Raw genomic sequence first — 26,167 nt, 5'->3', positions numbered from 1 at the left:
TTGCGGTTTTTGGGGGGGTGCGTCGTAGAAGGGGGTGCGCTGCAAAAAAAGTTTGGGAACCGCTGTTCCCAAAAAGAAAAAAAAGTGGTATCAATGCTTGCTAAATGATTAATACTCAATTATCAAAACTGTGGTTGATTTTATTTTTGGATCGGTTCCCTCCTCAGATGACGTTACTAATCTTGTTATGAACTAAAACCCCACTACACAGTCACCTTAAACAAAGACATCGATTTTTCCCAATGTTCTGCTATAAATGGCAGGAGGAAGTTCCTGCTGCGTAGACTGTAGCACATAAGATACATGGAGGTAAAGATGGCTGTACATGCACCTCTCTTGTGCACAGGCATTATTGCCACTGAGGCACGAATGCTAGATCCACCCTTAGGGGATGGTCTTTCTCATCTGTCTTCATCTGCGGTGCAGTAAACGCCTCTTCACTTATACAGGAGCTCATTACTCACAATGGCAGCCATTTGAATCTTTTATCAGAGGGATTTTTAATTGAACATTGGCAAATGTGCTCCAAACAAATAGGCTTCAGCAAGCCTAAGAGCTGTGTGTGTGTGTGTGTGTGTGTGTGTGTGTGTGTGTGTGTGTGTGTGTGTGTGTGTGTGTGTGTGTGTGCGTGCGTGCGCGTGCGCGTGAGTAAAAATTCCATTGTGTGTATGTTGTAGCCGTCTGGTTCTAAGGACTGTACACATTAGATACCAGCCCACATGGGAGATGGCAAGCTGTCTGCGGAGGCTCTGTGTGATTCACTCAAAGGAAATCATTAGGCGATGTCGATAGGAACACTTTTTGAACTTGTCCAATCCTTTTATTTTTTAATCTTCTCATCATTTTTATTGCATCACTCTTCTTTGCGTGTTCTTTTGTTGACTTTTAGTTAGCCAGAAATGTGGAGCTCCAGGGAGTAGGGATCCTATACAAACTACAGCACACCCCCAGCTGAAAAAGTAAATGAATCAACTCTTAAGCATAAAGAATTACCCGAAACATCAGCAGTGGTTTCACATTTCTTAGTAGAGATACTGACCACAAACTGCAATTGTCTACTGCAGCTATTGGTTGAACAGGTTGCCTAAGAAGATAAGTGCACCACCATCTTGCAGTGTAAACCTAAATGTATTCACTTCATGCTTAATGCGAACTCTTGCCCTCACTTTAGAACAAATCCCAAAACATTTGAAAAGACCACATACTAGAAGGCGTGCTAACACATACAGATGAGCGGGATCACTGGTAGAACGGGTTTAACAGATAAGGCTTCAACAATTTAATCATACCACTGTCAGTTGCCTGGGGTGAAACACAACAAGGTTACAGATCTCCAAAGGGTCAAAGCTTGTTCAATTTCCTTCCGTTTGTCCTGCTTTCTGGCCTTATTGCTAAATGTCCTATTGGATATTGTCGGCACTCGGGTCAAGAGGGGAACCGACTGAAGTCTTCCACTTGAATGGATTACAATATACATTCAAAGTTAAACCGAGCTGTGAGCGTTTCTGTGATGAAGTGCACATTCATGCATTCTAACATGCAGCATATATTGTGTGCTGTGGGCTCCTGGTGGCTCCGCTGGTGCTTATTTTAGTCTTGCAGAGGGACACGTGTGTGTGTGTGTGTGTGTGTGTGTGTGTGTGTGTGTGTGTGTGTGTGTGTGTGTGTGTGTGTGTGTGTGTGTGTGTGTGTGTGTGTGTGTGTGTGTGTGTGTGTGTGTGTGCATTGGTAGCTCACAGTGACACAGATAAAAATCCTGTTTAATTCTATACGCTAATCTTAGAACATCCAGCTGCACTTTCACTCCCATCCATAGCAAGGCTGTCCTTCGTACACTGATGGAGGGCTCAGTCCGATGATAAACAGAGGATCTGGTTGGTGATGTAACACTTTTGTACTGTAAGAGCGGTGCAATAGTTGGCTATGCATTAAAGACACGCCCATAAAGAAGCTGTCTATTCTTTATTCAGATAGGTATATCCTTCATTGTTGAAAGCCAGAAAGCATTAACCTCCTGATTAAAGTTAAGTGACAAAAATATCTGGCATTTCCAGAGCAAGGCAGAACAACACAGGCAGCTTTGATGAGGAAATCCCACATCTAGCTGTCTTCCTACTGAGGAGCCAGTGTGGATGAACTCTCTAAATATTACTGAAAGACTGAACAAATGGTCCTCCGTGGAAGTTGTTGCAGACTTAAGTCAGGTATTGGCTCTAATCGCACATTGTGAAGGAAACTCTTTTTATTGTAATTCAGCTGTCAGATCAGTTAAACGGCTGCTTCGTGGAGACATGTCAGGCATTTGAAAACCTCTTGACGGAATATTATATGTTAGTTCGATACTGGTTTGACCTTTATAGAATATTAATTTTTCAAAGAAATTCCTGCACACGTTTTTATCACTTCTGCATTTGAAAACAATGGACTTTTTTCGGTCATGTCATTAAATGTTTATCATACTGTTCCAAACAAAATATATGTTCTCAAAAACATATCCTTGGGAAGACAGGTGAAAAAATGACCATGACATATTTAGTGATGGTGTGCAACGAAAGCAAAGACAGATTCCAAATGACAAAACATATGAAATACCTAGCAGAAAAAGCACAGCTGTAATTAGTACAATTAATTAGGGGCCAGTGTGCATGCTGCCTGCTGGGACCCTTAAATGTAGCAGAGCCATCGCTAAGGCTATTAGTTACACCTGTGCTTATTCTACAATGACAAATAAGTGATGTCTTCTGGAAAAACACAAACATTTTGTTTAATCAACCAAAATACAAAACCTTTTTACGGCACAACAACTTTTGACTTGTGTTTTATCCTTCCCCCCCCCCCACATTATTCTTAGAGGGCTAGACCCTATTTTGTATCATCATCATCATCATCCCAACCTCCTATTTTTTTTTCTCGGCAGCAAAACATTTAGTTAGATCAATCGGATAATCCCAGATAATCTCTTTGTGTCTCTGTTGCACATACACCTACATATACACAGGAACTCACACACCTAAACACTGCTGAATAATCAAATGTTCCTGCTCCCTCATTCCCTGCCTAGTTTCACTGAGTTCTCTGAGGAAGCTTCTGTTCCTGACAAACCTTAGCAGCTGTCGTCTGCTTTTTCTCCCTCTCCCCAGGAGACTGAGATCAGCACCAGAAGGAAGGAGTGTGAAGCACTTGAGGCGGAGGTGAAGAAAAAGAATCAAACATGCCAGACTTTGGTAAGTGCTCCAAAAATATACACTGGCCTCTGAGCAATAGGACTCAGGCTAAAATTGATTTGTACCTGAGAGCCTTGCCCACTATTATCACACAACAAACGTCCCCTGAGCAAATGAGTGGCGGTGTCCTGTAATGATAGCTTGTTTCTCAGGCGGTGAAGACTGGAATTGAAAAATGGGAGCAGCTAACTGCTAGTTGCAGTATCTGTGGGTCGGGTTTCGTTAGCATGGGAAAATGCATTTGACCATGAGAGATACACTTTAGCAGTGTTGCAGTGTGTGTTATCATGCACAAACACAGAAGACATACAGCATGCAGCACTATGATGTATGAAAGGATCCTCAGGCTGTGGCTATTGGTTTCTTGCATTTGTGCACACATTAGCTCATGGAGCTCTTAACAACCCTGCTGCAACAATTCACATGACCTCGTCTGTTTTCAAGTAATGGTCACCACTGTTTAAGGTCAGAGATATGTACCACATGTCTTGTATTTTTATATGGTGGTTGATGCCCTTTGAAGGACATTTTCTCACAGTGCCCCAGAAATGTCATTCTGTCTGCCGGATTGGCCTTCACTGAGGACAAAAGCCAAAGAAAAGCGAAAAAAAACATAAGGTGGCGAGAACCAGCTGAAATAAAAAGGACATGATTCTTTTTGCATGCCTCGTCTCATCTTGACGTTTGAGTTTACTAAACTTTTTAATTGATTTCACTGTTTCAAAGATCATTCAGCCAACTGATTGGTTGTCACTAAGTAGAATAACTAATCTCTTCATACCATGTTTTATCGAGATAGATTTTATTCTGAGAGAAAATGACATCTCACTGCTATGATTTTCTAGCAGTTGTTCTCAAAGTGGGCTCCCCCTTGGGCTCTGCAACAAAATGCTGGGTTACATTTCAGTTAGATTCACTACCGTTTTAGTGAATATGTAAGTGTAGACATTTGTCAGTCTGTGGTTTGGGAGTTTGGAAAAAGAAAAAACAATACAGGGAGTTGTGTAACTGTTATAAAAGCTGCTTCATGAATGTTGAAGTGAGCATATAAAGTACATGTGTGTAACCTGTAGGAGCAGAAGCAGGCAAAGAGTAGTGCAGATGGCCTGGAGTGAGCTTTTTCCTCTGAAAGGCAGGAGCTGGAGAGATTCAACAGTAATTTAAATGGCACTGTTTGGTCCTAGACTATTTGAATTCATCCCCTCATGCCCCCAAGCCCTTTTCTTAAGATGAGCTGTCTTTGTGTGCGGCTCTCTGCCCTAAATAAACACTCCGTTAGGACTTTTTTTCTTAGCTGCCCTCCTCTAACGTTCCCTGCCCACAGCAGCACTTCCCTCCTTGCCCATTGTCAGGCTGCTGTGTCCGGGGTAAGCTTCCCAAAGGACAAACTGTCCCCAAATGGCGTGCAGAAATGGCAGGCTGGCCTCCACAGACTGCAGTACAGCTCTTATCTCCTCCTGCACTGAGCTTCCAGAACAGAGACACAAACACAGACAAGACCAATGTAAACTATTGTGAGGGGATGGCGAGTTGACAGTAATGTCACTCCCTGCTTGGTTCTCACTGGTTCACCTTTTAGTCCTTCCTCTGTTCTTCTCCTTCTCAGGTAATACTTAAGTGTGCACGTACAGAATAAGGTGCAGATGTTAGCGACAGCTCTGATAGTGGATTTGAATGGTCTATTAGGTAAACAATGAAAGCATATTCAGGAATAAATAAGGAAATTCTCTTGCCAAGGTTTTAAACTTATAGATCAGGGGTGTCCAAACTACGGCCCGGGGGCCAAATGTGGCCTGCAGGCCATTTTGAATCGGCCCTCAGCAAATTCTAAAAGTATAATGGAATATGGCCCACAAATTAAACTTTTGCTTTTCTTATATTGTACTTCTCAAATATATATATTCAAATATATTAATGAGCCCAATTTTCAAATAAATGTATTCATTTAGAATTTAAAACATTTTCTAACAAATCTTAGTTGATAAAAAAAATCCCAATAACTTATTTCTGTAACAAGCTTGAAATTAAATCTCCATGTTTACTCTTGTTATCAGCAATCTGAGGCTTCTGTTTTAAGGAATGAGCTGCCAACAAAATAAATGAAACCCTAAAGAGAGATGTGATGTAGGCTGTTTTTCCTTAAAGCATTTAAAAGTATCGTGCATTATTCACCTACGTTTGATTGATTTTGCTAACTTATAACTTAACTTATGAGGCAATATTCACCTCTATAAGTGGCCCAGCTCTCCGTATATTTTCCCTCTGTGAAAAAAGTTTGGACAACCCTGTTCTAGATGGTATTAACGCAATGTCTCCTCATAGAGAATTCATCCGTCATATGTATAAACACTGAGTGTGTGAGTGACGGTAAACACTGGCATAGCCATCTGGCACTTCCACCTTCCTGCGTATTTGGTATACATTAACAGAGGAGTTTGCTCTCCTAGCATTAAATGCCCGTTACCATGGTGACAAGCATCTGCTATGCCAGCGTGGCTCAAATTTGTATCGGTACTAATCGAAGATTACCGCTTAGGCAGTCAGCAGGCAGTCTCAACAGGTCCTCAGACTGGACTGTGGAGCTGTGCTCTGAAGTTGAACTCAGTAACCGTGGAAATGCTTTCCATCATTGTCGGCTTAACTTTCACGAGGAGCCGTGGTAAGCAACAACACCTTCTGTCAAAGGCGGGATTGGCAGCTCTTAGTACTTGGACACATGGCGTGCAAAACACAAATGTCAGGAATCAATTTCAAGATGTCTCCTTTTTCTTAATGTTTTTTGGTTTTGCTTTTTCCTTTTTGCACAGTACGGTTAAATCAGATTGCACGCTGTTAATGTGCTGCAACTCTTCAAGATGGCCTTGAACTGGATGTTTGTGATTCGTTATATTGATGTGTTCACCGTGCTGGACAGTGCTTAAGGGGCACTTAAGCTTAAACGGTATGCAGAGGACCGCAAGTCCAGTGTAAGGGAAATGCAGTATGTACTTTTACATTGCACAATGCAACAGGACTCGATACAATTTGACTGTGCATCCGGTAACAGTGCAATCACATTGTTGGCATCTTGACATTCCCCAAATTTACTTAGTAAAGGTTTTTCGACCCACGAAATTCAATGTTACAAGCAGCGAAATTAGTCGTCAGGGTAGGGCAAGGTTTAAAGCCACATAATAGCTTATATACATTTAGTGCAAATGGTTTGGATAAAGAAACAGAGTAAGATTTTGGCTTATAAGGTTAAAGTAATCATAAGTACAACAGTAGGTATGTTTACATGGACACTGACATTCCAAATAAATCTTAAAATTTCCCAATCGCTATAGCAATGCATCATGTATGTCTTTGCTGCTGTCATGAGTATGTGGTTTTAAAAAAAAATGTGTTTGTACTCTCTGGTGCTAAAGCGCCACATTTATTTTTACCATGGTTAATATAGTTTGACTAATAACACAATTTTCAAGACGTGTGGCTGTGTTTTAGACCTAGTTGTTTAAAAAGAAAATCCTGCTCATAATTATGAAGATCATCTCCGGCTCCAGCTGCGCCGGTGGAATCCAGGGCACTCGCCCCTGTTTAAAGACAGCAGGAGAAGTGTGTGCTGCAGAGATAGCTGCTTAATTAGAAAGAACTGCAAGAAAGCAAATATTGCTCCCAGGACACAATGTGGGTCCATCTTGAAAGTTGTATTATAATCTATCTATTATCTATTAAGAGACAGAAGTACCACGTTTTATTCTTCTATACTCCATCTTTAAGCAAGTGAATGAATTGAATTCTCCCAATAACCAAATAACACTTCTTCTTCTTCTTCTTTTCTTCTGTATTTATGGCAGATTTAGCACTTTACAGTAGCCCAGTTTGCATTGTGCGAGACAAATTGTACAAGTTACATTCTGATAAATGCTTTGGTACATGGCAAATGATCACTTCTTTCAGCTTCTATGTAAACTGTTGAGTTTTAATCTCTAAACACAAATATTTCAATTTGGTTGAAGAAATGTTGTCGATGCAACCAGAGCTTGTGAGAGTGGAGGTTGTCTATACTGAACCAGAGCAAATGATGCTGCTTGCACTGAGTCTACAGAGCAGGGAGTAAGTGGATGAAATGTTTGCTCTGCTCCGGTGTTAAATGGCGGAGTTGATTCATCTGTCAGGCTTGTCAAAATTAAACACACAGCTCTAACACAACAGGCTGACTCAGATCATGTCTGGGCAAAACACACAACCGCCTCTGCACTGCTCAGACACACCCCAGGCCTATAAATAGGATGGTGTATTATATATCCAACCATCCAATACATCTATAACTGTTTATCTCTACACAATCATGTGTTGTATTTCAAGTTGTAGTTGTTTTTTCTCCTACAAATTGCACATAGTAAACTCCACTAAACAACATGTATGTTGGTCAATGTCGTCCTATTTCTCGTCAGTTACACTTTCTGTTTATACGATGGAGTTATTTTACTATTTTCCAGCCCCTAAAGCCTTACAGCTCATTAATCAAACTGAATGTAGGGTGCGTACATTTTCTTTGTACATTTGTGTTAGTATTCAAAGCAAGTCTCAAATGGTTAATCACACCTCAGCAGAAAACCTCAGCTGAATAATGTTGGAGGCAGCTCAATGTAGGCCACAATTTATTCTGCATGGGATTCTCTCCCTCGCTGGGCTCATAGGCTCTCCATAAAAATGTGTCCTGCCAAGGGATTATGACGTATTCTGATCTCTTTAAAGCGTTAACAAGTCGACAGTACAGGACAAAGAAACAGCTGATTCTCTGTGTTCGAGACAATTTGGTTTTGCTTCACTACAAGTGTGTCGTCGCATCCAAATTCCAAAAAAGGGTTTGAGATTAGAATGGCAGTCATGTTGAAATGCCTAAATCAACAACAGGCTTTAATTTCACAAGCATTTATGTCCACTGTTCCCATCAGTGTGCATACAGAGTAATGTTAGCTCTCAGTTGCTGTGTGTCCTTCAGAATGAACACCTGGAGGCTAAGCCAGCCCACATTAGCTTCGAATTGAAGGATCAATGGATATGAATAGGAATGCCAATGCAATCTAGTGCTTGTACTGGAAGCATTAAAATTGACTGCACGCAATTGATGCAGGTTGAAATGCCAATAATTTTTGGGGACGTGACAGAAATGAAATGAATGAAAAAAAGCAGCAGATCTCATGTGTGACTTTGGTACTTTCTCCAGGCTGTTGTTTACTTATCACTGCTTGTCCTTGACAGTTCTCTCCTCTATGGCATGCATATGTGACTACTGAATTTCTCCTCATGCAGTCCATGTTATTATTATTGATGTTATTATAGAAGTTGTGAGTGGTGGCAGTAATGCTTGAACTAGTATGGATATGTTCAAATAAAGCTGGATAATGATGCATGATTTGAAACACTTTTTGTCAGGATTTTCAGCCCCTCCAAGAATTACAAATATTACTTAACTTTGTTTCAGTAAAAGCCAGTATTTTATATAATATGTTTATTTGCCCTGTGATAATACAGTATCGTTTTAGTATAAGTAAAGGGTATGTTATTGATTATGTCAACACTAATTTCTAATTCTGTTATAGTCATACATTCCCATAAACCATAGTCAAAATGTATTACTAACAATCTAATGTTTGCTTATTAGACCCTATAATTCTGTATAAAAGGCAACTGGCAACATCTGTGCCTGAAAAGAAGAAAGTGACCATCTTGGTTTTTTAACTTGAGGTAACATTTTCCTGGTCAGTTTATACTCTCCATTGCTAGTTCAAGTCTTCTGCGATACCATTTAAAGTAATGTAGAGTATTTTCTTCCACAGGTTAACCTTGTGAGTGACAGGTGCTACTTTGGCATTGTCAAGTTAGGGTGTTGAATGTGTTTTTCTGCACTTAGTATACTACTTGTAGACTTACACCACCTGGTAGCAATATGCAATTAAGTGACCTCATCAATTGACATATACAGCTGAAATCTTTCCTCACAGCAGAAATTAGGAGTTTACAAAGAAGCAAAAGCAAAGGTGTTTCCACAAGGACATTAACCATGACTCTGTTGTACTCCAGTGTCCCAGTGACAGGATCTCAAAAATGAAGCAGATAATGTAAATCGGCCATCATTGCATTTATGATTTACCTTGAATGTGACACAATGTATTCTGTGAGCAATACTTCTTCCCTTCACTTGCACCTTTGTGTGCATTTAGCAGACAACACATGCCATTTTACAATGTTTTATGGACATCACCACAACATGTTCTAATCTGTTAACATGTGTTCCCTTGCATGCATTTCTTTACTCAAGTCTTTACTCTGTGCTCTATCCATTCTCCCTCTGAAACATTCCTCATAACTAAAACATGAGGGGGAAGGAGCAGGCTCGCCATCACTAGCCATTAGGAACACTGTATTTACAGTAAATTTATCATGCATGAGCCAGTAGGTTTCTTAGCTCCCGACAAGAACAACAATTGGCCTACATGCTGCTGTAGCTGCAGTGAATTGCACATCTCTGAGAACTCTCCAGTTGACATAGCAAATTGCATCCACAGTACGCCTCACGACTGATGATTGAATGTAATTAAGTTTTCCTCCTCTGCAATGAAGAATTTTCCCCCCCTCAGTTCGAGTTCCTTGTGGTGAAAGGAAGCTCTTTGATTTACATCCACTAACTGAGAGCTTGAAGAAAAAACGTTTCATGGTTTCCTTTTGCAACTATTCCAGCCTGTTAAATACATCAAGATTTATGACATTTGTAACACTTATTATTGTCTCACTGTAGTGGCTTGAATGGCAGCTTCTATAACATAGAGAACATTGAGCAGTCTCCTAAGATAAATTATGCATGGCTATTGCTAACAACATGCTGGGTTTGAGTGCTGCGCTCTGGTTCAATCTAATGGTGACTTCTTGGTTTCTAAACACTGTTTGTTTTCTTTATGCCTCTTTTGTCTAGGAGAATGAGCTTCAAGATTTCCTCCACGAGAACAAACACTTGAACCTCCAGTTGTATAACAGTAGCAACAAGACATCTGAATATGAAAAGGTAAGAGATAAAAAGGTCTCGGTTTCTAAATGTTTGACGAGATACATCTTGGAGCGTCTCCAGTTACACTCATAGTGAGTTTGAGCTTGTATAGGTCCTGCGATCAGACGGAAAACATGTTTAACGCTCGATGGTGGACGATGTTTTTCTGTTGGTCTTTTAGACTCCCTGTCTCACTAAAATATCATAACTATTGATTGACATTTGTTGTCAGCAGAGGATGAATCTGAGAGACTTCCGTTATTCCGGACTTTTTCCTCAGTTCCACTTGGAGTTTCTTTACACGTTTGAAATATATCTTCCTGTATACCTACTGTACATAAACAACTATTGAATATGTTTTTGTACATGTTGGTAAACAAAACAAAAGCTGTCACACTCCAGGTCTCAGATCCTGTTTTATTAATTGAACCTACAGTAGGTATCATGTGCAGTGGTGTAAGTGTTTGTTGTTTGTTTGTCTGTGTTTCTGTTTGTGTGTGTGTGTTTGTGAGAACATCGGAGCCTTGCAGTGTATGAGCTATCTATTTGTTTTTCATTTTCAGCTCACCTTTAGTTCAGCACATGCCCTATTTGTTTTGGTACAGATATTCATGATTCCCAGGGGAGGATCCTAATGACTTCTGTGATCCCCTAAATACTCCTTAAGCACAGCAAAGAGATTTTGAGCGACATGTAGTGACAACTCTTAGACGGATAGCATCAATTGTGGTAAAGACATTCATATTGCATTGAAGATTTATTGTGGTTGCTTCGTTGATCCCTAAACATTTATTATAGGGCCACTATCGGGTCAACATTTACTTTTTGTCCTAAATACTTGGAAATGACAGACGAATGACACTCCTATCATCCCTTGCTCTACTTTGCATTTGGTGCTGATTAGCAAAAGCATGCCAAGACGCTAAACAAAGAAAGTAAAGATTTAACCAAAAACATTCCCATGTTAGCATGCTTTCAGTTTTGGACACAAGCCCCACAGTGCTGCTGACATGTCTGCAGTCAGTATTGTTTCTTCATAGGCCACGACCTCTGGGGTCTTTACACTAACACTCTATCAGATGGTGTCTGATGTTTTCTGGGTCACACTGTAAGCCAAAACAGCCTTAGGATTCTTCATAGATGGAGCCGTTTTTTTCCAATTCTAGGCATATAAATGAAAGCAACAAGCCTCCACTTCTGTTAAAACCCCATCACGTTCCTTAGCCCCCAGACCTCAAAAGCCTTCAGAGCTGATAACATAAAGTTAGAGCAGATAAACAAACAAAGAGCAACACGCCTCCCTCTATGGACAGGAAAGCAATTTCCTAAAGGAGCTGATTGGCAGGTAGCTGCTGTTGGGGTAAAGAAGGGTGGGATGCTGGTTATTGATGTCTTATCAGGACTAGGGCGGCTCCTGGAGCAGCTAGCCTGAAATGCTATCACACTGACGGATATGAGAGCAGTTTTCTGCAGGGCAGTGCGGATATTAGCCCTCGCTTACATCCCCGTGTTCTGATCCCTATCATCTTTGAATGAAGTGGGTTGGGCTACAAACAGCACCTCCCTCTACCCATAATAGACTATTGACCTGTTTCTGCTCAATCCAATATAGGTTCGTTCGATCCGTCTACATTAGTCCTGACAGGCACTTCTATCCATGCAGATATTTTGCTGTGAAGAGGCGGGCGCTTCAGAGGCAGACTCACCGCTTTCTGTTTGTGTTTTGCTTTGCTGGTGTTTGTTGAAACGCCCTCCTCAAGGAATCATTAGTCATTCATGGCTGCTCTGTGGAAGCGGCTTTGCCACATTACAGCTGCAGGAACCAGTCATCTCACTGCCGATTAGGGGCCTTTTTAAAAAGCTGATTGAAAAATCCTGCCTCTTAAGTAATAATAAAACTGTGTGGGAGATGGATTATGGAAAATATGTCGAAATAGAAAGAGTCAGATTTTGTATACATTGTTCATAATGGCAGCATAGACCTCATACGTGTTGAATTGCTTCATATCTTAATTGAATGTGCTTCAGTCAATTGATTTCTTGGTGCTTGGTTAACAATAAAGATTGAATAATTTATTAATGTTTTGGTCTACAGCCGTGGGAGTCAGTGAATTATGTTACTCTTGCATTATTATAATATTCAAAGGCTTTTATTACTGAAACCAGACAATTCCCACATCTGGCTACAAGAGTTTCTGTCTGTTTTTAAATGCTTTTAATGCTTTAGTGGCATTAAAGCACTTTTTTTTTTACAGCAAAGTGCTTGAAGTCAAAAGTGACTCCCAGGAAAAATAGGAACAGCAATACAATGGAAATCATTCCAATAGCTTGTCTAGGTAGCGTTTGGTATTCAGTCTTCTCTCTATATTTTATGAAAATGCACTGGCTTCAGATTTTTTTTTTTAAGACAGTTTGGCATTGTTATGATTCTGAATTGGATTATCCTGAATGATGTAACAAAAAAGGAAACAATTGGCAAACTGTTAATGAGGCACTGCGGTAATGCTTGGATACTGTTGTCAATTGTCAATCTACCAGCTATTGAATAACAGAAGACACCTGGTTGTTGACTTGTTAAACCACAATATAATTAGTAGTTATTTATTTGAGATGATGGCTCTGTAACACCCCTCTATCTTTAGTTGCTTAGTGTTAATCAGCTCTTGCGCTTCATTGACTTTTGCCTAACACCACCTTCTTGTGAATACTCTGTTATTATAGTCTGCAATGATGTGTAATGTAAAGCTGTTAATGGGTTTCATCATTGCCAACATGGTAGGTTAGTTCATGGTAAACTTTTTTTGAGGGACCCTTAAAAAAAACCTGTGCTATTTGTCAGCACAAGTTACAATGTTTGACAAACAGGCATCTATTGTGTTTATTTATTGAGCACATGGATTAAGCAGTAGAGATTCCTGCTCATAGTTTCACACTACTATGCTGATTTAATGAATGGATGTATGCAATGGTGGTTTCAGGTGCAAAGGTTATGTGTGGAAGGAGAGTCATGTACACAGCAGTGCTTACACTCAGAATTTAAACAAAATGTGTTTTGTTTACAATAACACTCCACAGGGTACCTGTTTAAATGTTCCATGAAGGAAAGGCCTGCTCAGGACTAAACTTGTCTGTTTCCAAGAAAGTAGAGGAGTAAATGCAAACATTGTCCATCGATTTATACATTTTATTCACTGTTAAAATAAGAATCCAATATCTAAGCATTTTCATATTCAAATGTTAAACTTTAGTTTGTTAAAAGAAAACAAGAACATCAGTAATGGAGCAGGAGAAAGACCACTCCTTTTCATCTGCAAAAAATACATGAAACTGAGAGTATTCCTAAAAAGGCTAAAATCAGCAAAAGCAGTACAGCTTTACTCTGAAACTCAGTGTCTCTGCTCCTTGCTTGTTCTGTCTGCACAGGTGAAGTCTGAGTATGCCCAGCTCAAAGAGACCCTTGGTGCTGTGACGCAGGAGAGAGATTTAGCCCTGTGGGAGAGGAACCAGCTCCAAGGCAAACTGGAGAACCTAGAGCAGGTGCTCAAGGTGAGAAAGCCAGCTCCAAGGGTAGACCTGACCGCACCATTTCTTAGTTCTGGTTCTCCGTCCATCCCGGGATTCTAATTCAGGTTTTTCTTTAATGGAGCCTAACCCTTTTGCCCGTACCTCTTCTCCTACCTGTGCTACACTACCTCCATCTGGTTATCTTCCGCTTGACTGTCTAATGTCCCTGACATGTCTGTTGCCTTCCAGTGTCGTGTTGGGAGGTCTGACCAGGAGCTCTGACAGAGTAGAAGCTTGGAGCAGTCCGCCTCCCCCTCCGCCCTTCCCTTTCCTATTCCGCCCTTTCATGTTGTCCTGCTCTCCCTCCCCACCCCCCCCTTTCCCCTCTCCCCCTGCTAGATTTATAAGGTATCGCTGCTACGTCCATCTGTTAGGGAGTAGTCCTACTCAATCCCATTCTGAATGCTTTTTGTCCACCTCAGTGGCTGTGCTTATCTGTCCCTTTATCCGTGTGCTGCATTCTAGACATACGAATGGTCACCTGGCTATATGACCACAGCACTGTGGAATGTGTTTTTTTTTGCATGAGGCAGGACAAAGAGTTTGGCTGTATGATGATGGGAGGGGTTGGCAAAGGAGATAAAGGGAGACTGGGTCACCCTTCATGATGATAATGTCACCCACATGTTTGATGACATTACTTATCTTAAACCTAATTTATACTGGCATGAAAATGTCATTTGCTTTTCTCACTTGACAATGTCACAATGTATTCACATAGTAGTGATGAGACTGTATGACACAGGCAAATTGTGTTATGGAGAGCCTAGCATTCAGTCCCTTGTATTGTATGGCTTCTTTTGTTGTCCTGGATGACCACAGACGAGTACGAGCACGCTATGGAGTTTGCTCACCCTTTTCATGTAACGTAAAACCCTGTATTGATCATATGAAGACAACATCGCTGAGGACAGCTTTTCAAATAGTAACCTGACTTGTAACAGGTATTGTGTTACCTAAAGGGGGCAGCAAACCTGACTGTGGATTGATGTTAGTTTTTATGTTCACAAAGCAAAGCATCTCTAGTCCTCGTCCATAGGCACCTTTTGTGCAAAAAAGATCTCTCTAGCAGATCATGGAACATAAACTGTCCTCACATGACACTTCCTGTGGCATAGTTTATGTCTTTCCTTGTTTTTTAGGGTTTAAAGGTCACTACACTGTTAACAGCCTCTGTATGTGTGATGTGTGTGTAACACCTGTGTTGTCTCTTATTGTGGAGTTGAAGACTGGAGATGCATTTTGTGTTGGGTCAGTGTTGTTGGATTTTTAGTTCCACTAACAGCAGCCCTCTCTACCCCCCTGCCCCCCCACCCCCCTTTAAACCCACCCATTCCTGGCTCTCCACCCCTGCACCCCCTGCGGACAGCATATGCGCGAGGCTGCAGAGCGGAGGCAGCAGCTAGAGTTGGAGCATGAGCAGGCCTTGGCTGTACTCAATGCAAAGCAGCAGGAGATTGAAGTTCTTCAGAAGGTAAGGGAGCTCAGGTTACTTATCACTCGCAGCTCCAGAGGTCTGGGCTTTCTTGTTTGTGTCACAAGTCAAAGAACTTTTTGTTGAGCTGCGGTACAGTCCAACAAAGGTGAAAGTCAACTCAGAGGCTGTTTTATAAAGAGCAGAGCAAAAAGAAAAACTCCCTAAAGACTGTAGCACTCACCTCTCTCAACATTTTCAACACTAGAGCTCTCCCAGTGCATCCTCTTATCCCCACCCTTCAGCTGTCTATCACTCTCCAAACCCTGAGTGCTCAACATTTGAGAAGCACTCCTCTTGTTTGTTACGAGCAAGCAAATCAGACATTCAAAACCCAAAGTAGATATGACACTTTTTAGAGGCTTGCTTAAAGGAAAAATGCTGGCCCAGGCCATTTGATGGTCGGACTTCCTCCTCTGTGCACTGAAGCTGTCTGTAATGTCAAAGCAAGCCCAGCAATGGCTGAGATGGCTGATAGTGTGAACGTGATAGGAATTGTCACCATAGCTTTCTCTAGAAACAGTTTCTGTGCCCCAGTGTTGCTGTTGCTGCAGTGTTGCTCTAACTTCACAGTCAGCCTTTCACAGGCAGAGTGCTCAGCTTTTTTTCTCTCATTAACAGAAGCTCATTACTGCCTTATCTTCCTTCAGACACTGGCTGCTCTCTGCATTCTCCTAAATTAATTGCCTGCAAAGTAGATTTATGAAATGGTAAAGTACACAGATGCTCTCACATTCATGTGGAACACTTGTTTTCTCAGCAGATGTTTCTCGTTCCCATAAGAAAAATGGCGTGTATTATGTTATGTTTCTATACAGTTCAATGGTTCTATAATACCCAAACCTCATTCCACTTGAATGCACAAGCCTCCTTAATTTATTATTTATGGAACGTAATTGAACATTTGTTCGAAATGATGTTTGTTTACACAGAGACTCTGAGTCATTTTCCTGTGATACAACTTTAAACAAACTACCATTGAAACACACACCCTGGCATTATTTAAATAACCATGTGCAGTAGTTAATCATTATATAAAGATGATTAATAGTCAGAGTCACACATTAAATAAAAGCAGCAAATACAATAAAGCCACAACTACATTTGAAATGTTATGACCGTTCACACAGATGAAGGGACTAAAACTCATATGACCTTGTTTCTTCTCAGTGGGGGGTCCTGAACACCCTGTATTCCTGGAGAATGACAGCTTTCCCTGTGTACATTATGGACCTTTACAGCACAGCACGTTGACATGTTGACAGTTGGCCGTATTATGAGTCAGACTTTTTCTTGGCTGTCAGCAGCAACCTCCTGAACTCTCCTGGTTACTAATCAAAGCAAACCCTGGCAAATAACCCGTCCAAATTAGGATGAGTTGTTGCATTTAAACTTTATATTTTGTTACTCAGTTAAACAAATGTTAAATAAAATGTAAATGGTGCTCTTGATATGTGGATTTTTGGTTGCCTATGTTTACCGAGCTGCGACTGGAATCATTCTCGAGCAAATAAGCGTACTTATTCCTTTACAGAAAAAAAGAGCCAATTTCGGCTTAATAGCTAGGTTTATAATCGTGGTTAGAGCCTTTGTAGAACATTTAAATTCCATCTTTGTTAAAACCCAAATAAGTCATTTAGTTATGGACTGGATTTAAATTCTCTTAGTTTGAGATCTTTGGTTAGGATGCTCTCAGGCAAGTGGTCTTCACAGGTAAGTTCAGTAAACTGACTTAAAAATGCTTCCTTGATTATATCAACTTGTTTGCATGCACACACAGTAACTGTTTAATGTTGAATAAATCACTGTTCTGACAATTAATAAGCTTTAAAAATATATATATAAGAAGGTGAAAACGATACAACAAGGCCTCCAATATATTGTGCTGGTCGGGGTTACGCAAGACATCCTCAGATATAAGGCACTGTTGGAAAAGTTTTTTTTTAGCCTTGCAATGTGTTGACATTAATGGCTTTCTTTCAAACCGTTTTCACCCTGAGCACCAATGGATGGGCTTTTCGTTGGTGTTTTAAACTGAAACTTAACTGTAATATAAATAAAAGTGACCTGAAACACTGCACCCTGTATTTCCCAGGCTCAGGTTGAGGCAAAAAAGGAACATGAAGGCGCTGTCCATCTGTTAGAGGTGAGCGTATGGACTCTGGGGGGGGGGGGACTGTGTGTGTTTATGTGGTTTCTGCTGGAGGGACTAGTCAGCCCCGGGGCAGACCTGTGTATACCTAGAGCCATTTCCTGCTCTTATTCACCTCTCTACGTTAACTGCTCGTCATTTTACCTCTCATATTTTAAGATATGAATCCTGGGCTGAGTGTATATATGTATAGTTACAGCATTATTAAACTGACTTGTAAGGCAGGTAGCAGAGTTGTGTAAATAGCCTTTTTTTCCCAAATATATAAAGAACAAAAGGTCACAGTCTGCCATGATCTGTTAATTCATCTATCAACTAAAAGTATTGTAATGAAGTGATGCGTATATCGGAGTGCATTGCAGACAGTTGTTTCAAGAGTGTTGTGCTTTCAAGATGTGTATGAGTGATCACATGTGTAATTGTGCTTTATTTCTTTCCAACATCTCTTTTTACTGAATGGGTGTGTGTTTATGCTTATACAGAACCACTTGGACAGCATGCAGGTATTTCAGAATTGTTTTTATTGATTTACTTGATCTTTCCTTTCACCTTTCCCAGTATAGTCAATAAGGGTCTACTGTGCCCCCATGTTTACTTTAGCCCAGGAGCTATGGTGATGTAACACCACATTACAAACAAAATGATTTATCTATCTAAGTTTTGTATTGATGATAAATACGATAAATATGCAAGTGGTACTAAGAAGGGAAGAGCTAATTTAAAGCATACATCAGTTCAGAAATAATCTGATGTGTGCTCTTTGCTTTTTGGTTTTCAGAAATATTCAGGGCTGCTTCTTTTCTTGGGCTTTACTACCCACTCAGCTCTGTTTCACATTTCCCATCAAAGCAAACTCACAAGTGGAGAGCTTTTTGAAAGTCTGGAACATGACTGACAGCATAGACTGGAGGTCTTTCTGACTTGATCATAAAGAAAAATTCAGCAACACTCGCTTAACAATTGATGAAAAGATTCAGAATATGGATCGACTTCAATTAAAGACGAATGCCTGGGAACTCACTGACCGACCTCAATCCCACATAATCAAAGCCCATCAACACGTTGAGGTGTGCAAATTTAACTTTATAAGATCAAACACGTGTTAACAAGTGTGTGTTTAGATGTGAGCGAATACAAATATCAGGCTTCAATAAATGAATGTGGAAATCTAGTTAATTGGTTAATTAAATTGAAATAAAAAGTCTGCAGTGTGTATAGCAGATATTTCAGTTTTTCTTTTAGAGTATATAAGTAATTACATCAATGTAATGTTGCATACAGTAGATTTTTGCTTTGTGTATACGACTGTATTGTTGCCAAAGGATCACATTGCCAGTGATGAATGTGATGCTTTATTGTTGTAGCATTGCATGTCTATTATTCAGCATGTTTTTAAAAAACTCTACTTGTCATACTGCTGTGAAATGTATGAAGCAATTGAAACTAATACCTCCTTTTATTAATTCAATTTCACAAACGCAGGGATTCCTTTTGTTGTCTGTCTTCTAACAGCATGTACTATCCAGCAACAATATGTGTGCATGAAATGAACTGAACAGAGCAGCATTCAGCGCGCTGAAGCAGCAGGGGGCGTTGCAGTGTGTTGGGCAGTGTTAAAATAAATTCCACGGTAGCTTCAGTGTCCTCCTGAGCATCTGCGGTTCAGACTGTCGTCAGATTGAGGTTGAGAGGTGATTATCGATGATCAATCATTCAACTTAAGAATTAACGTTCAAACTCCTGGAATTTCATTATACCTGCCCAAACAAGTGTGTTCAGTTAGTCAGTGTTAGTTTGTGCATTCAAGTTTCCTGCTCTTAGAGTATACAGCTGGTGTTATTTTATATATTTGTTATTGTTAAATAATCCAATAAAATGACCACTACCAACACTATTCCATAGTTTTTGGAAATCCTTAAAAGTTTTTGAAATTATGGCGACAAAAACAAGGTTTAAAGAAGGCATGGGTTATTGAACTTGCTCAAATTTGAATATGTTAGCAAGAATAGATGTGTAGGTCATTTTACTAAGCTGTCCAACAAGTGTTTGCCTCTATCACTAAACAAACAAAATATTTTGTTGTGTATATATATTACTGTTCTCATAGTCTAGAAAAACCCTTCCATTACTGTGACACAGGCCGTATGAGAAGTGATATATTTAAGGCGTTTTTATATTGTTTGTTAGCTCCTGTAAACACTGCTACTTTTTAATTTAAAATTCACAGTGTTAGAGTAAATAACCTTGATCCATGTCTCAAACACCTTGGGTCATTATATGTGTGGGAATTGGGTCTGAAATCGTCCCTAAATGTGGCACACTAATGTTTGCTAACTTCCCTACCCTATATGTGGCTTTAGCCCAATGTCCATTAAGTAAATCAACATGTAAACCTTCAAACATATCTTCTGTATTGTTAGAAATATATTTTGATTTGTAAAAAAGTGAGCACTGGAGATTTTTATCATATGTTGCTCGGAAGTAAATAGTGCATTTGCTGGGGATGTTTTCAGCTGCTGATTATTGCAACACACTTTAATGAGTCCTCACAGTGGTAGGATAATGCAGAGTATGTCGGATTGGCTTACATAAAGCATACTGCCCATGCTTGTCATAATAAAGGAACATATTACGTGTGACTCATTGATGTATTTGTAATTTGTTTATGACAACCTTTGGAGCTCTATGACACTTTGGAGTAAGCTATATACTGTGAGGCTTCAGCGACTAAATGTGTCTACATTGTCACATTGGTGTTGGATTTGGTCTTTACCGTAATTACTTGACGATAAGAAACAATACGAAATATTACCAGCCTCATGCTCTAAGACATACATACTGCCTTGAAGCAAGAGGGGGTTTTTTTGTAGAAAAAGCATCCACTGTATTTGTGCATGTGTACTTTCTGTAGTAGTTTAAAGATATTTTTATCAGTAATGATCAATCCATATGATAAACTATTAGAGTAATTCTTATTCCATGTTCTATTTGTGTGTAGACAGTAGACGTATCTTATACGTAGCTACTGTACTTGGTGTACTCGAGTATGTCTGTGTGCAGCAATGTAAGTCCTGCATCCTGTGGTTTCCTTATTTTGTTCTTCTGTTTTTTTTTGTTGTTCCCATCCTTTCTATCCTTGCCCTTGTTTGTCTGTTGTTTTGTCTGTCTCTCTGTCCCTCTCGGTCTGTCTGTGTCTCTCTCCCTCCTCTCTTGATGACTATCCTCCCTCGCCACCATCAGGCCAAAGTCCGCGAGCTGGAGGAGAAATGTCGCTCTCAGAGTGAGCAGTTCAACCTCCTGTCAAAAGAGCTGGAGAAGTTTCGGCTCCAGGCTGGGAAGTTTGATATCCTCAGCACTGAACCCTTAACTGTGTGCGGATCTCCTCCTGGGTCGCCCAACAAATCCCTCTCACAGCTCCTTAATGGACTGGCTGCCCCCATAGGAAAAGGTATGTCAATGTTGCAATTGTTGTTTATTAACGCATGTCTTTCCATCCTGGGAAACTGATCCCTCCTCAGTTTGTCTACATGAGTTTTCTTCCATTATTATTATATCCTCGTTAACAGTTCTTTTTTGGGAGTGGGGTTCTTGTGTGCTCCAAGGCCCTCAGGACCGAGGGTGTTGTATGCGGTGAACCTTGTAAAATCCAGTGAGGACAATATTTAATTTGTGATTTTGGGCTGTATTTAAAAATGGATTGACTGCTTTCATGTTGCTGTTATGCTTAAATAGAGTATTTAGTTACATTGATTGTTGTCTTATCAAGACAACTCAAACTGTTATTGAAAAAAAAACAATCGAAGTGACAAAATGTGTTCTCTTGGTTTTTGTTGACACACAAATGTGTAAAGTAGTATTTCAAAACCATTTCAAGTTTTAATTTACAAAACTGTACATGTTGTGCAAACAATGTTGAGTTACTCTTTTGTTTTCTGACACTCCGTTTCTCGTATTGGTAACAAGTTTGATATAAGTGCCGCTAAATTGCGAAGTGAAGATCTGATGGGAGAAATTGTTTGTTCCACAGGCAATGAGGCTCCAACAAGCAGATCTTTGATATCTGAGTTCATTCGACCGCTGCAGATCAGTGGAGAGAAGCCGGAGCTCCTCTCTGTCAAGCCAACATTCCTCACTCGTGGTCGAGTCAGCAGCCCAGCACGGGCCTTCCTTTCTGAGGTATCTGATAATGTCTCTTTGGATCACTTCTGGCTTTTGCTTTATTGCACTCCTCTAAACTCTGCATGACATGTTGAGAAGAAATTATCTTAACAAACCCACAGCTGCTGGTTGTGGGGTTGCAGGCCTGCTAGTTTGGGATTTATCAAAACCCTTTTATGCATGGGGGGGAAGCAATTGAAATAAGCAAAAAGTCCTTTCAATTGTTTTCATGTTGATAATTGTGTCTTTTTTTGATTCTCTAGATGGACAAAGAGCTCGGCTCAACTACCAGGTCCAAACCGAGGTTCACAGGGAAGGTTCGTCTGTGCATTGCTCGCTACAGGTACGTACAAAAGACAACTATTATTTTTTGCAGACAAAATACAACTGAGATGAGGAGATGGTTACACAATGAAACTGGTTTTACCTTAGATATGTCCATGCAATCATGTATCTTCTTAACATTATTAGGACAAACATCTCTTATTGGTGATCATAGTTTCCGTATCACATAAACATAAGCAGCACACACAAAAAGACCTCTCAACATCAATAAATTGACCATAAAATAACTCAAATGTTAGCCATATCCAGTGTTATAATAATAAATATAAAACTGAGAAGACATTAACTTATTCACCACCCATTCACGGTGTTTTATTTGCAACACTGTACACAGATAACAAAATAATTTCAGCAGTTTCAGTGCATCTTCAGAGTATATGTTTACAAAAATCCCTGAAAAGTCAAACATCCTACGAGAGGCTGACGATTTAAAAGAGAGGTGGCTAAAAAACCATTGCGGACATTACCTTTTAAAAGTGAAGTGGATGCTCCGTGTAGACAAGTCATGGGCAAATCTTGCTGAGATTATTTGCTTTCTCTCACAGAGCCTTAAGCTGTGGTCTTAAAGATGATTCAGTGTTTCTATCTCTACAGAAAATTACCTGTCAGCACAAAAAATAATTGGAATTCTCAGAGCACCAATATGTGAAACAGGGCCAGAGCTTTCAACCCACTCTCTCCTCAGCTCTCTCATATTTGTAAAAGGAAACTAAATAGTGAATAATAGACTTAAAAAGAATTGAAACACATGTCATATTTTTAAAGCAGCATTTCACCAGACATTCTTTTTATATTAGAAAATTGTAGTGGTTAACATTGAAAGCCCCTTCTCGAAAGTGTAAAATATAACTCCTGCAGTTGAAATGTTCATTTATGTTTTTCGCTGTAGTTACAATCCTTATGACGGGCCTAATGAGCATCCTGAGGCAGAGCTTCCCCTGGTGGCAGGGAAGTACCTCTACGTTTACGGGACAATGGATGAGGATGGCTTTTACGAAGGTCTGACCTGTCTTAGTATTTCATCTTTAATTCTTTATACCACCAGAATACCAGAAATCTGTTTTCTGTTTGTCAGGAGAGCTGCTGGATGGACAGCGGGGACTCGTCCCATCCAACTTTGTGGAGTTTGTCGCAGATGAAGATTCAGCCTCTGTCAAACACAGGGACACAGTGGCTAAAGAACCTGGCTACCTCAACCACAGTAGCCTGGGGGCTCAGAGACTAAAAGTCGGCACAGGAGCGGGAACGAGCATAAGCCGACTGCTGTCTGACAAACTAGACTGTTTAAGCACCAGCAGCTTGGGCATGGACCTCCTGTGCTCCTCTAGCAACGGGACAGGAACCTTGGATGTCAACATTGACGAGGTCGGTGAAGACATTGTGCCTTATCCCCGCCGCATCAACCTGATCAAACAACTAGCCAAGAGTTTGATTATTAGCTGGGATCCTCCTGTGGTCCCGCCGGGCTGGGGCTCCATCAGTGGCTACAATGTCTTGGTGGATAAGGAGTTGCGCATGAGTGTCCCCTACGGGGGCAGGACAAAGTCTCTTCTTGAAAAGCTCAATCTGGAAACCAACACATACCGTATCTCGGTGCAGGCCATCACTGACCGGGGCCCGTCAGATGAGCTCCGCTGCACTCTGCTCGTGGGAAAGGACGTGGTGGTGGCACCTTACTACCTGCGGGTGGACAACATCACGCAGGTCTCTGCTGAGCTCTCTTGGATGCCAAGCAACAGTAACTACAGCCACACCATCTTTCTCAATGGTGCAGAGTACGACATGGTCAAGGCGGGGGGCTATAAGTACAAGTTCTTCAACCTGAAGTCCATGACAGTTTACAAGGTGAAGGTTGTGGCGCAGCCGCATCAGGTGCCTTGGCAGCTTCCCCTAGATCAAAGGGACAAGAGGGAGATCTCTGTGGAGTTCTGCACTCAGCCTGCAGGTCAGCCTCCAAAACAATACTCACACTAACACTTCGGTAAACATCGGTAATGCAGAGACTCTGTACAGTTGTTAGCTGGACATACTGGGATATGTTTAGCCTAGATAGCACAGCTTTAGCATTGCCATTGTCGGTCTGTTGTTTGGTTGTTTGAGCCAATGATTTGTTCCAGACAGTATATCCCTGGTAAAGAGATGATGTTTTCTTATTTCTCTGATAAAACCCATTACATTTTTACTGTTGTTTACTATCTGAACAACTATCTGATGCATTACCATGACATTTGGTAGTCATTCATATCCCCTCCGGATGAATTCCAATAACTAGTTGTCTTGGTTATCCCTTGATATGTCCAACACTTGAGTTTATGACCAACCCTAATGACATTTCTATCGGCCTATCAGCTCTACTGTTTGTTTTGCTCCAATTAGCCAATGCTGGCATGCTATCAAAGAAAATTAAGATGGAGAGCATGATTGACATTATACCCGCCCTCTTTAGTACACGGTGGGGTTTTTGCAAATGCAAAATGTTAAGCAACAACTACTTTAATCTGTCTTTAATACCTGGCCCATTAGAAGCAACATGCTTCCAGACTCGACCAAAGCCTTAGTTTTGTTGGTGTCAGTTTGTACTTGTTGTGTGAAAGGTGTATTTATGATAATTTGATTGCTGTTTTTATAGTCCAATATTCGGTTTCAAAGTCATCTGATATTTCAAAATGAAAGCCATCTGATAACTTACATCCAGCACAGCAATCTTTTTATTTACTCGGCCAAACGCTTCAAGCTTATTACATTTACAAACCTGACAAACATCTCAGCCATTTTCATTTTTCCCCAGCCACTTTTAGATTGCCCTCAAGGATTTGTGTGTGTACTAATGCGATAAGACACATGCATGGTAGATAAACAAAAAAAGGAAAGAGCGATGAGAAACATGGAGGGAGAATTTGCTGAATGGAGCTTTACTACCGACTGGAAACAGTGCCTTTCGAAGCCAAATTAGTGTAAATAGTGAGCTTAGATCTTTGGGATTTCTTCTCCCATGAGACACAGTGATGCTTTGCTGTTGCCAGCTCTAGCTTGGGTCTCACAGCCTGACAATGTAGCTACAGGAACATTTTTAAAGTGTCTCCACGGCCACATGTATTGCTCTGTGTTATTTTTGGAAATCTAAAGCTAAAGTGTAGTTAGCCATTGTTGGTTTAGAAAAAAAGTGCTTCAGATATGTCATATTGTTGCTTTGTATATGACTTTGCTTTAGACCAAAACTCCTGTTGTTATGGTATCAGGAGGAGATGCAAACTGTACAAAACACTTGTCAAAGACCTGACATAACTGGGAAATCACACAGTCCAGAAATGGAAAGAAAGAGCCTGAAAGGGACTGAAAATAGGGAGGACAAAGAGGTATTGGAGAAAGAGGGGAGAGAGGGAGGCTGAAGATTGAATTGACATTGTCTGTTGGCAGCTGATGAGCCAACATGCTGAGAGTTCATTAAATGATCTATCTATTGAACATGTTAATTAGAGGCGTCTGAAATAGTATCAGAATCGTTGGCGTAGGACTGCTGTCAATAAGGAGGACATTTTCTGGAGGCTTTCACATTAAGCACGTTTGACTTTATGACTTCTTAGGTTACAATTAGTTTTTAATTAATATTAGTGACAAGAAACAGTGCCTGCCGTTTGTGTCTAGAATTAATGAAGGTATAATTACTGAAATATGCAATGCTACTCTCATTTATGTTCTCAGAAGAGCTTGTTGTTTGAGACAGGCGTGGTTTGAAAATGACAAGCGGAAATGAAATCTGTTCCAATACTGTGTGTGTGTGTGTGCGTGTGTGTGCGTGTGTGTGTGTGTGTGTGTGTGTGTGTGTGTGTGTGTGTGTGTGTGGTCTGCTGACAGCCAGTGTAGAAATGTGATTAAGATTGTGTTGATGGAGATTCTCAGACACACAAACAGCTGCACGTTGGGGTTCGGAGATACTGCTGACTGCATCTGCTCACTCTTTCTCACTGTTTGACTGCGGGGGGGCAGCAGCATTGCACAGATGGGTATGTTGTTTAGTATGCAGTCAGCACTGACAGATTGTGGAAATAGCAAACTGTGTTTTTTTTTTAAAGCTCCATAGAATATTGTCAGCGATAATCTGGCAACAGGATATTGCTCTACATACATTGATGGCTGCATGTTGGCAAACGTGGCTTTCTCTAACACTGTAACCCTTGCACCCGTTACGCATATGAATGAATCTCATGATCCAGACCATA

At 40.5% G+C, this 26,167-nt stretch overlaps 1 protein-coding gene across 3 annotated transcripts in view; it reads left to right on the top strand.

Moving 5' to 3' along the window:
- The window catches only part of rimbp2b (RIMS binding protein 2b), an 80,883-nt gene that overhangs the window by 38,300 nt on the left and 16,416 nt on the right, over nucleotides 1-26,167 (top strand). For 2 of the 3 annotated variants that reach the window (XM_063896810.1, XM_063896811.1), the window contains 11 exons: nucleotides 3,141-3,224; nucleotides 10,183-10,272; nucleotides 13,678-13,800; nucleotides 15,188-15,292; nucleotides 17,388-17,438; nucleotides 17,927-17,947; nucleotides 20,685-20,892; nucleotides 21,472-21,620; nucleotides 21,866-21,945; nucleotides 22,837-22,946; nucleotides 23,023-23,892. In XM_063896810.1, coding sequence (XP_063752880.1) covers nucleotides 3,141-3,224; nucleotides 10,183-10,272; nucleotides 13,678-13,800; nucleotides 15,188-15,292; nucleotides 17,388-17,438; nucleotides 17,927-17,947; nucleotides 20,685-20,892; nucleotides 21,472-21,620; nucleotides 21,866-21,945; nucleotides 22,837-22,946; nucleotides 23,023-23,892 — 1,891 coding nt within the window. Of the gene's footprint in view, nucleotides 1-3,140; nucleotides 3,225-10,182; nucleotides 10,273-13,677; nucleotides 13,801-15,187; nucleotides 15,293-17,387; nucleotides 17,439-17,926; nucleotides 17,948-18,262; nucleotides 18,512-20,684; nucleotides 20,893-21,471; nucleotides 21,621-21,865; nucleotides 21,946-22,836; nucleotides 22,947-23,022; nucleotides 23,893-26,167 lie in introns of those variants that run through there. The other variant, XM_063896812.1, reaches the window with a different exon arrangement.

Source organism: Eleginops maclovinus, chromosome 12 (assembly GCF_036324505.1).
Source record: "Eleginops maclovinus isolate JMC-PN-2008 ecotype Puerto Natales chromosome 12, JC_Emac_rtc_rv5, whole genome shotgun sequence".
In the NCBI taxonomy this organism is placed as follows: domain Eukaryota; kingdom Metazoa; phylum Chordata; class Actinopteri; order Perciformes; family Eleginopidae; genus Eleginops; species Eleginops maclovinus.
This window is presented reverse-complemented; position numbering and strand designations above follow the sequence as displayed.